The 11,928-nt window shown below is 40.9% G+C and overlaps 1 protein-coding gene across 1 annotated transcript in view; it reads right to left on the bottom strand.

Moving 5' to 3' along the window:
- Positions 1 to 560: 560 nt before the first annotated feature.
- flt4 (fms related receptor tyrosine kinase 4) overlaps positions 561 to 11,928 on the bottom strand; it is a 47,756-nt gene continuing 36,388 nt past the window's right edge. The window contains exons 16-30 of the mRNA XM_085422133.1: positions 11,608 to 11,714; positions 9,013 to 9,148; positions 8,451 to 8,555; positions 8,129 to 8,242; positions 7,293 to 7,381; positions 6,878 to 7,037; positions 6,688 to 6,782; positions 3,793 to 3,915; positions 3,535 to 3,646; positions 3,222 to 3,321; positions 2,882 to 2,987; positions 2,670 to 2,794; positions 2,268 to 2,388; positions 2,012 to 2,097; positions 561 to 1,156 (exon numbers count right to left, since the gene is read on the bottom strand). Coding sequence (XP_085278259.1) covers positions 937 to 1,156; positions 2,012 to 2,097; positions 2,268 to 2,388; positions 2,670 to 2,794; positions 2,882 to 2,987; positions 3,222 to 3,321; positions 3,535 to 3,646; positions 3,793 to 3,915; positions 6,688 to 6,782; positions 6,878 to 7,037; positions 7,293 to 7,381; positions 8,129 to 8,242; positions 8,451 to 8,555; positions 9,013 to 9,148; positions 11,608 to 11,714 — 1,799 coding nt within the window. The 3' untranslated portion in view covers positions 561 to 936. The remainder of the gene's footprint in view (positions 1,157 to 2,011; positions 2,098 to 2,267; positions 2,389 to 2,669; positions 2,795 to 2,881; positions 2,988 to 3,221; positions 3,322 to 3,534; positions 3,647 to 3,792; positions 3,916 to 6,687; positions 6,783 to 6,877; positions 7,038 to 7,292; positions 7,382 to 8,128; positions 8,243 to 8,450; positions 8,556 to 9,012; positions 9,149 to 11,607; positions 11,715 to 11,928) is intronic.

Here is an 11,928-nt window from a genome sequence, read left to right as displayed (position 1 = left end):
TGTAATAAAAAGTCAAATTATGAAGGCCATATTATGACTTTTTACCTGAACAACATGGTAACGATTATTCTTAGAAGCTGAAAGTGGCACCTTTGTGTCTCTGACTTTGTATACGCTCACTCTCCTAGCTGTAAATGTCACAAAGTGGACTTTGCACCAAGCCGGTTCTCATTTCCCTCAGCTGGCAGCCTGGGACAACACCCTGCAGGCTGTCATTTGTGATGTGAGCTTGTAAGAGGGCGTTAAGCTGTTACAGCTATCATCGTGCAAGCGTCCAGCTCTGATAAAGGTGCTTACCGTGAGTCACTCCTTTTATTCCCCCTCCATCCCTCTGTTTACTTCCATCACTTATTAGCAATGTTGTGAGTCTAAGTGTGTCCACCTCCACTGAATGACACAGATGCCACAAATATCTGTTTACTTCGCTGACTAAATCACAGATCTTGTGGCTCTTTCTCATTGTGGGCCAAAACACAAATTGACACTTTACTCCACTGAAGTACAGCTTTTACGACAGATCCAACTCTAAATTCATATTCATCATTGGGGAAAAAACAAGCAGAAGGAGATAAAATTCTTTATTTCCTCTTGTATGAGTCATAATTTGCACAAATAAAGAAAGAATTCTCTGCATATAAAAGATAAAAATATATATATGTGTGTGACTAGAAAATACTTGTGGTTTGTTTTTGTCATAATGCTGCCACGCAGTGGCTGGTTAGAGGAACTTCAGGCACATGTAGCTCAGTCCATTTGTTGAGGCAACAGTCTGAGAGAAGAAGGATTTCGAGATGAAAGTAATCATGAGAATCTAAAACCTGATCTTCAATATATAAAAAAAAGACTAGTTACATGTCAATACTGAGATGTTACTGCAAACCATCCTCAACCTCAGCTGTCTGTGTTAAACCCCTTTTTTATGCATCTTTGGTAAAATTACACATTCGAAGAGGCCGGGGAGGTGGTGTTCGGTGAGGAGTAGAAGTCACAGAAGCCCTCCTCGGACAGGTGTCCGTACTCGTTGTTGTAGAAGGTCTGACCTGACAGCTGGCTGAAGAAGTTGGGCCGGAGCCTGGAGCTGCCTGTGGCATGGCTTTGATCTGGGGAACTGTGGGAGGCTGTCAGAGGCTCCGTGCTGCTGCTACTGTTTATACGACTGAGGAAAGAAGGAAAAAAATTACAGACTCCCAACTCAGGCTAAACAACTTTCTGTGAATTTTGATTGATACAATTCTCTATAACCTAGATAATCATTGTTGAACTCCCCTGTTTATTACCATGAGCTTATTATTGCAAGACAGTCCCGAATACACCAATCCCCAGCATGTACACTTACGAAATATTTGTGCAAAATGATGGAGCCCAGCTGCTTGAAGACATTATTAAGCAAAAGACTTTCAGAGGCACCAAAGATACTGACACACTGATTTAATATACGTACTATATTATATATTATGTAATATATCCTCTAAAGAATGGGATAGTTTATTTATTTTTGACTCCTTTTTGATCAGAGCATCTGCTCACATAGGCTCCTCCTACACTTTACTGTAGGAGTAAGTTCTCCATAAAAACATGCTTTTTTCACTTTTAGTTTATGTTGGCTTTTTACAACATTGCAACTCTCAAAATGTTGCTAATACCCAGGTTTGAATGACTCAGACAGTTGTTTACTCCCACTTACCCATGCATAGATCGAGACTGCACTGATGCTTACTTCCTTTGCAAATCTAGTTTCGTTCCACATAAAGCAGCGGGTGACTATTCTGCAGTTTCCGAGCAAAAGAAAGCAAATGTTTTCTCGTATTGACTCTGAAACATGTGGAGCATAAAGGCATTCATTTCTAAAGTTTTTCTTTAACTCGACAGTCATTGTGCTGTTTCATGGTGAGAAATTAGTGTGTAGCGGTCCAAATGTCAGATGGTGTGACTAAACAGCTGGCTGCGTACGTCTAGTGCTTCGATTCCAGTTTTCACAGATATTCAGATTTTTGCTTTCATATCATTTAACCTTTTCAAGACAACACCCCCGTGGTTGTGCTCAATTCTCTCAAATTCTTCGGAGGCCAGAACCATCCCGCTGTCCGTCTGGTTGTCCTAGAGGAAAAAAGACACAGGTTGACGCAGGTGCTACATCTGTCTCGACCAAGAACGACCATTTTTAGTAATAAACATAGGTGATAATGTCTAAGTCTGAAAAAGCTTTCAGAAAATGTCACCAGTCAGTTCACATTTTCCGATAGCTGATAAGAGGATAAGAAGCTTACTTGAGGAGGTTTCTGTGGATGCATCTCAAGAGGCAACTCTTCAAAGGTCTTCACTCTGGGCTGGCATATTTTGGACGGCCCCACGAACACACAGCCAGCAAAGGGCACACAATTATAATACCTGACCGAAAGACAGAGAAAAGGCAATGATCGCAAACAAACTTGAGCTGCATATTGCATTTCTATTTTTAATAATTGAAACACAAATTTCAGTTTACCAGCATTTTTTGGACATTAATTGGAATCTTTACACAGCTATTGGAATCATTATATGTTGTATTTATGATGCATTATGTTCATGACAAAAAGTGACAGTTTGATAAATCCAACAATAACAATCTGCTGTATCATTCATATCGTTTTATGGGGTCTGGTGGATAAAAGGGGATTGCTCTCTTGTACCTTGTGGGCATAGTGTTGCAAGCGAGTCTCAGTTCTTCCTCAGATGGCGGGCGCGAAGAGGCTTGAGAGAAACCATCGTCTTCAGAGTTCTGTGAGTGGTTCAGGGGGATGTAGTCCTTCCCATCCTGAAGGAAATAAGAACAAGATCCAGACCCCAAGAAAGAAAAACTACAGAAGAAAGTTGGAGACATTATCTCTCCAGCAGAACTTACAGGTAGACTGTTGTCCTGCAGCAGGTCTCCCAGGATCTGGACCAAGGCGGGGAAGGTGGGCCTCTCTTTTGGCTCGCCCTGCCAGCAGGCCAGCATGATGCCATATCTACCAGCAGAGGGCAGCGCAGTCTTAACAAGCATAACAGCCTCAAATGCATCTACAAATGCCATCCTACATTGTTCCCTAGATGTGCAAATCAACTTAATGACATTAAAACGGAAGTCATTCTTCTAACTGGTTTACCCAGTTAAAGACATTAAGAGCAATATTTTCTTCCTGAAAGCAGAAGCATTTTTTTTCTCGAAGATGCGGAAAGAAAGAGAGAAACTAAATGCTTACATTTCAGGAGAGGCAGTCTCCGGTGCTCTCATCCTGACGCCCTCTTTCAATCGCTTGCAAAACTCTTCGTCAATCTGTACCCCCGGATACGGAGATGCACCTAAGAAAAGACCAACATCAACCACCACATTAGGAACAGGAAGACAAATGACTGAGTACTTGTATAATAGGGATGCTGATTCGTTCTGCTAGTAAAAGTTCATTGCTTTTGGCACCGGCTGACATTTATAGATATTTTCAATCACAAGAGACTGAGTTCTGCACAGATGACATAAAAGATGCGTGTGCATGTGTTATGATTCCGACTTCTTACCGAGTGAAAAGATTTCCCAAAGGAGAACTCCAAAGGACCACACGTCACTCTGGCTGGTGTACACTTTGTCAAAGATGCTCTCTGGGGCCATCCACTTCAAAGGGAGGCGAGCCTGAGAGAACATTAAAACAGATATGACAGGCAGATAAAACACAGCTGAGACTCGCCATTAAAAGTAATCTTTATGTGGGTGGATAAAAAGAAATAATAACAATTAAAAAGTGTATTCTTTCCCGGGAAGCTAAAGTGGTGACATACGTTGCCTTTCCTGACGTAGTCGGGGTCTTTGTAAATGTCTCGGGCCAGCCCAAAATCACAGATCTTCACAATGTTGTTCTCTGACAGGAGGATGTTACGGGCGGCCAGGTCTCTGTGGATACACTGTGGATACACACAGGACCACGCATACATCATAACTCCGCAGACAGGTGTTTGAGTATGTGCGTGATTTTTAAGTGGTTGCATGCGCGGTGTCCGCCTTGTTTCCTCTGCGTAAGTGTTATTTGGGAGAGTGTACCATTGACCATTTTTTAAAACCAGGGAGTGTGTTTGTGTCTGCGTGTGCCAGTTTGTAACTGGGGCTGAACTGTATCTCTTCCAGCACCCTTCACAAACCTGGCAAGCAAACACAGCTTTGAGTGGTTTGGGGGAGTCAAATAAAGCCAGCCAGTCTGCTGTTTTAAGTCTCAGTATCACATTCATTACAAGTTGCAGCTGCTCCCTTTTTTCCGATTTAATCGTTTATCCAGTTACAGTGCAATGAACCATAGCAATGCGTATCAGTGTTTTGGTAAAACACAATTTTTAAAAGCTGGGGATCAAATGGGGATCAAATCAGCTCACCGTCAAACTGAAACAATCCAATAACACACCTCTCTAACGCCTGGAAAATGTGAGAATTCAGTTTGCATCGAAGTGCTTTGAAACATCTCTGCTGTTTGCGAGGAGTATTCCTCAAAATTAAAACACAATCTTAATTTTATTGCTTTACTTGTACCTGAATGCTTTTAATGTCATTTTATGTGCAGACAAAACTTCAATTCTAAGTTGATTTCATGTTTTTTTAATATTCATGAATTTTAAAAAAGTCATATAATTTTAAATCAGTTTAGTCCTATCTCTTGGACTTCAATAAAAACTGCTCTGAGAAAAGCTCACCTCTTATCTCTTAAGTCAAAAGATTTTGCTCGTTAGACAGTATAACTCAGGAGGCCTAGATACTTTGTGATAACACTCCTGATGCACTTCCAGTGTCAAGGTCAGGTGGCAGAGTCGCTATAAGAAATGACAAGTACTTAGGAATTGTGCTTAATATTTAAATTGAGTAGTCCCAGTTTATACTACTGTGTATTTTCTCCACATTACCAGAGCAACAAATGCAGTTGCTGCAGAACAGATTGAATGATCGCTTCATTAATCATAATACACTACTGTTTTTAACCTGCTCACATGTATTTCGAGTATCTAAAATAAATTTGAACATAAAAGGCACTATAATAATATAACAAACTGTGCTATTTCTAAGCTGGGATTTAGTTTCTTTTTCATGTTGTCTATGCAGTTAGTACACAACGATTGTCTACTTTAAACACGCACCAGTAATTGCTCTCATAAAGAGAACAAATCTTAGTTACGGTGTATAAAGTCTCACCACTAGATGTCAGTAGATTGAAGCTAAATGAAATGCACAAGCCTAGCTACGGTGGCCACTGTAGGACAAGTAATCTGTAGCGAGTCTAGGCTTTAGTCCAGCTGTCGAGATTTACATTGGTGTAACTAACATTGCTGAACAGTGACGCTTAGTGAGTAAACTCTTGTACGATGTGAGAATTTAATCAAAGTGTTTGTCGGATGGAACGTGTGATATTTAGGACAATTTTTTGAACAGCCTAACATTAGCTGGCATACTGTTAGCTTATAGCGTTGTGCGCTGTCTGGAGATGGGAGGGTTGTATCGAATCTGCTTCGATGAGTTCAGTTCATCGACGAGGTTTGAGGTAAGGATGAACAGGATTACATTTTATTCTGATGCCGGTTGCATTGTCTGTATTTTTTAATGGTTTCAATATTTTAAACTCAAAAGAAAACAACGGATAATGGTACCTTTAAATGACATTTAATGTATTGATGCTGTGTTGATGCTGGTGACTTTATTGTTCTTGTATACAATGTATTGGTATTTATGGTAGTACTTCCCAGGTTCAAGTCTTTTTCCATCAGCAATGGTAACTACACTCTTCTTTTGTGGTGTATCTCAAGGTTCCATTCTGGGTCCAGTTTCCTTTGTTATGCTATCACTGGGGCTATATTTGTAACATAAACCCTTGCCAATTCTGGTAAGCAATGCCTCTGTCAATTCCTTAACCTGTTCTTTAGTTGATGTTAAAACCTTAAGAGTAATTAGTGATTCAGCAGGCAGTTACACCATCCCCTAACGTCTTCATATTTTGTGTCCTCGGCATCATATTTTAAACCTCAGGAAAAGAATCAGTGTTATTTCTGTTTCTTTTCTTAAGTTTGATTTCCAGATTATATCAGCTGTTAAAGACAACTTTTTTCTTTTTAATTAATACATTTCTTTCTGTTATTGACTCTGAAATGGTAATTTGTGCTTTCATCACAGTTGGTCTGAGTTGTTGTATGTTGGACTGAGAAAACCACTAATATCGTAACTGCAATCAATTCAAAATGCCAATGTTAAACCTTTTTTTTTTTTTCTTCATTAAAAATCTTTCTAATTTAATTTGTGTATTGCACTGTGGCATCAATGCAAAAACATCCATATTCTTCTGCTAGTTTTAAACTGGGGATCATTGTTAGGCACAAAGGACTGAAAAGTTGATGGTAAATGAAATGCACTCACATAGTGTCCTTCCACCTTAGTGCACAAAACACTTAACCGCTCAATTACCCATTCAGATGCATACTCTATGCCAGTGGAGCTGTCACAGGAAGCATGGCAGAACATGACACTCTGAGCCAAGGGATCGGAGATGCCAAGCATTAGCGGTTGACCCTGCTCTACCACCTGAGCCACTGTGGACCCCTCATAAATGCCCCAAACTACAAGCCGCTGCCTCTGAAGCTAACCTCCGGTGACAATTCATCACAGCTTAATCATTAATTGTCCACACTGTAATGCTGAGAATTAACCTTTCTGGAAGCCAGGAACTCCATCCCACGAGCCACCTGGAAACTGTAGCAAATCAAATCTTCTATCGTCAGAGGAGTTTTCCACAAGTCCTCCACTGGAGAGAGAGAAGGAGAGGATGAGGGCAGTCACGGCGAGAAAAGAAAACAGCGCGGTGCGGGATGAGGAGTTCAATCACATAAAATGACTCACTTTTCTCTACAGCGGGAGTCTGACTGGACGTATTGGATGATGGACTCTGAGAAGCGGTGAGCGGGGAGGAGGATGGAGAGGGCGGTTGACGAGTCCTCTGGGCAATCTGACCCGCTTCAATCATCCGCCTCACCTGGCTCTGGGTTTTTGGAGAGCGATCCTAAGTGGGGAAGCGTTTCAATGAATCATCTCAAAAATCAATATCGGGCTTAAGACTTACAGAACATGGCAGATAACTGAGTTTGTGAACAGAAACTACATAAAGGGGACAAAGCAGAGGTAGAAAAATGAGACAGACTAAAAGGTTAAAATGAAAACATGATTACAGATAGTCTTTCTGAGCTTTGAGCTGCCATCAGAGAACAAATGTGAAAGTGCTTGAATAAATTGCTTGAGTTCTGCAGCGCTGTGTTACCCTGTAAGGGAGGAAGAACTCTCTCTTGGCTCGTAGGAAGTTGGAGAGATTCCCATACTTGCAGTATTCCACAATCACCATCAGCGGGCCTGGTAACAGAGATGTTTCAAATGTTTCAGCACATGTTCACTGCTCGTCTACAAGCTCTTTTTTTGTCTTTTCTCGCACCGTATCTGAAATAGAGACGCTGCAGCTTGAGCTGGACCATTTCCCGCCTGAGATTAGCTGCCTGGCTGCTTTTTGTTTAGGATAAACACTTTCAGATGTCCGTGACTCAAAAATATTCTCTATAGGTCAAAATCATGCATGGGTGAAAGGGAAAAGAATGAAGGCATCTGTTTTACCTCTCATTTGGTTACAGGCTATAAGGGAAAGGGGGGTGGACAAAATGATGTAAGGACTTTTACACTGAACAGGACAAAAGAGCAGAGCCGGAACATGAAGCTTTCCCAAAAATACTGACAGAGGAAAATAGATGATCAAAGGCTGAAACAGTGACAACATTACCAAAACAATCCCACCTTCATTTATCTTGTTAGGTGACTGTGTGCAAATGTATTTAATACACTATATGGACACGAGTACTGGGCCACCTCCAGATTACACCTACAGGTGCTCTTCGGCCATGGAAACCCAAGCTACGAAGCTATTGGTACACAGTATTTGTGCTGATGTTAATGCCAAAGCAGATTTGGAACTGTCACTCTATATGGTCTGCTACTTTGAAGTTCAATCAATGTGGTTTCTAAACACTTGTACTAATATTACTAATACCACTTATTACATTCTAAAAATAGGATTTTGCAAACATAATCCATGTAATTCTTTGGCCTCACCATTTGGTTTGGTGCAGGCTCCCAGGAGGTTTACTACATTCAGATGGTTGCCAATGTGAATCAGTATCTTTAACTCTGACATCAAGGCTTTGTGTTCACTGGCCGTGGCTCCGTCTGCAATACAAAGTGAAATGTTCCAAATAAAACACATCACATTGTGTATTTTGACGTGTGCATATCTTGTACAAACATGAACTGCGTGGGCTGCACTGCACTGCAATTTCTCCTAACTTTGATTACTCTGACTGCATCAAATCTGTTTAGCATTTGCTTCACTTTGGGTAACCTTCCAAGAACATAAACACACAAAGCCAAATCTCACCCTTCAGCATCTTGACAGCCACCGTGTCCAAACCTTTGCTCTTGCTAATGCCGTAGATTGATGCTTCAATTACTTTTCCAAAGGCACCGTGCCCTAAAACTTTTCCTGTGTCAAGAGAAAGAGCAGAAAATCAACAAGATATTCATGCTTATTGATTGATGCGTGCTTGATTTTAGCCTCACTGGAATACATAAACAGTTCCATCTGCAATGGGAAAAAAATTGCAGATGGCATCCATGGAGACAAGGAGGAGCAACGGGACATTAGACAACATGCTCCCATAAGTTGCTGTCGTGGAACAGATGCTTTTCTTCTGGGCATTTTTAAAAAGCTGTTCTGGGAATGAGCACATATTTAACATTAGCACTATTGCTGGCAGCGCTCTATCCAGTTGGCAGCAATCCAGAATCATGCCATTATGGATTGTGGAAATGGAAAAGTAATTCAGTTTCACCCATCTATTTGCCTCTCATCCACTCCTGCTCATGTCCTCACACATACCTCAGGCTCCTATGCTACTTTAGCAACCATCCCTTTTTTCTCACTGTTCCTTGTTACCCACCTAGCCGGAGTCTGTCTCTGGAGATCTCCCACTGCGATGAGTCGTAGGGCAGGTATTCGCACTGCTCATCCAGTGGCACCTCCCCCGGGTCCATAATGATTGACAGATAACCTGTCTTTATGTCTGCTGGGTTAACCTGAAGTTCAAGGTGAGACGAGAGGTGGGCTGAATAACAGGGAATCTTGGAAAGGAAGCGCTTGGACACGCAGCGCAAATGTGAAACGTAAATAGCACGAGGACAGAAAGAAGGAAAGGTCGATGGTATACTGCAAACGAGTGAAATTACCTTTAGTCATGCTCTTATTAGAGTTAGAAATATGTCAGCATGCTCTTTTAAAGCACATTTAGTGTTTTTCTTTTATTGCTGAAAGCAAAGAAAATGATTTGTATTGAAATATTAAATAAAGTGGCCCATCTGCGCTTGACTGACAGCAGCCACTGAAAGCCACCGAAGGATGAGGCATTGTTAGCAGGAGTCTTCATGACCTCATCACTAACTAAATGCTGCAGCTGATAAGCTTAGTAGCACTTAGTAGTACTTAGCATGCAAAGTGACATTAGTAATGCACTTTTAGGGAGTGAATGTTTGTCTGGTGGCTTAAGCACAGGCCGTGTGCATTTGCGGTGCTGTGTACAAAGCATTAAAAGCACACTTTTAAAAAGTAAATGCTTTTGTGCTCTGTGTTTGTCTCTGGATGTGTATTTAGTTAAAGGACACCTGTTTTTTTTTTTTTGTTTGTTTGTTTTGCAGCCTTCAAAGCCCAACATGCAACAGCAGCCATGTTGACTTGAAACAGAAGGTAAACACGGGTGTTGCTGATGTCATTAACTGAGCTTCTTTTCTATTCAGGAGTGAGAGCAACACCTTTGTTTACTGCCTATTACTGTAGTTACATGTGGTATGTTCATGTTGTGTTTACATATGTTTTATAGCCTCCTGTCATGACCTGGCATTTGTTAGTGTTAGTGTGATGCTACGGTTGCAGTTAAGTTGCAATGCAATCTAACTAGCTAAGATGAAGACCTTAAAGTATTCTGTTCAATTGTTACTATTAAAAGTGCGGATCCAAATAAAATATGTCAAATATGTCCTGTACAAAGTACAGCCTTCTTCAATTTTAAGGTTTTATATAACAGGACATCATAAAAAAATAATTTGGTCTTTAGCAGGTCATAACATTAGGCAAATACAATCTGAGATGAACATTTACACCTGACAGGTGACACTGCGTCATTATTTATTTAACAAAAATCGAACCACTAATGCAGAAGCAAAGAGTAAACAACTAAGTGCATCCTTTTTGCTTCCACATGAATTAAGAGGTAGACAAGTGCTGCTAATGGTAAAATGGACTGGTACTTCTATAATGCCTTCACCCAGTCATACACATTCATAAAGCACTAAATTTCATGCCTAAGCAATTTTATCTAACATTCAAACACACACTCACACTCAAATGTATGCATTTGAGTGTGAGATTCAGTACTTTGCCCAAGGATACTTCGACAGACTGGATGATCAATCAATCCACCCACCTACCTATTGATTGAGGACCCAGTCTACCACCTGAACCACAGCTGAAATCAAATGTACTCGAGTAACTGATTATCAGCAAGTTAAGTGCATCGGCACATCAGTGAGCACCTTGTAAAAGCAGAAGTTTGTTGGTCTGGAGAATTCAGGTGTGTGTTAACATAATGACAATCTTCCCAGGATTGGGCACCTTAGCACATCCACCCCAGTGTTAGATCGTGCAATACTCTGAGAGGCTGCAAAAAACCCCAAGAGCTACACCAAAGACTCTATAGGCCTCAGTGAGGAGATTAAATGTTAGAGTTAAGTAGAAAACCCTCATCTCTCTATAAAACCAACATGGCAGCACAGCTTAGGTTTGAAAAGTTAGGTTTAGGTTTGAAAGGTTGCATTTGGAACAATGTGCTCTGGACAGACAAGACTAAATTGGAGATGTCTGACCATAATACACATCATTAGAAAGGTATTTGAGAAAAATGGAGCATAGAGGAGCAGAGCTAGAGACAGACGAAAGGTGGAGAGACAAACATTGAGACGCTGCAAGCAAGACGGAGAGAAAAAAAAGGAAAGCCATCTCTAATTAATCTACGAACATTATTGCTAAGGATTGTCTTATTGCATTGGAGTCACACTGGGTTAAATATGTACACTTGGGTTTTAAGGGGTATTTATTATTTTCTTCTTTTTTTTGGGTTGTATGGAAGCCCCAAACGCAATTTCATTGTTCTTGACAATGACAATAAATAAATAAATACTAAATACTAAATTAAAAGAGAGACTCACCCTACCAAGTGTGCAAATAAAGAGCAAATGGATTCTCATTATGACCACGTTTGCTGCTGTTGCTAACAGCAGCAAACGATTCGCTCTATGCGCTCCAAGAAAATATCACTAACTGTCTCTGGATGTAAATGACAGACTTATCTCTAACAAACAGATTGTGCTCAAAGATAGACAAAACAGGAGTCAGGGGTCAAAGTGCCTCCGTCACAGCCTGTCGGCTCCTCTCGAAACACACACAGACACAAACTCAGACACAGTGATAAGTGGCGCCCTCTGACCCGCTTCACATTGCAGAAGATGAGAATGAGCAAGGCCCAGAAGAAAACGGCGATGACTCCAGTCCCGATGAGAATTACAATCTCCACGTTGGCCCGGTCACTTGATCCTTATCGGAAAGAAAGAAAGGAAGAAAGTCAGTGTTAGATGCAAAGGGTTTAAAAACACACACACATACACTGCTGAAAATTACTCAGCCCTGTCACATGGACTGGTCTTTTACCAACTATAGGGGGCACTAAATTACAAAGTATTTGCCCCACAGCTTTCTAGTAAACTCCTTAAATAAAATCGTTAGAGTTAAATAAATGTGCTGGGCTGAC

This window comes from Rhamphochromis longiceps, linkage group LG2 (genome assembly GCF_057381845.1).
Source record: "Rhamphochromis longiceps isolate RC_006_pf linkage group LG2, R_longiceps_female_GT1.1, whole genome shotgun sequence".
Taxonomy (NCBI): domain Eukaryota; kingdom Metazoa; phylum Chordata; class Actinopteri; order Cichliformes; family Cichlidae; genus Rhamphochromis; species Rhamphochromis longiceps.
This window is presented reverse-complemented; position numbering and strand designations above follow the sequence as displayed.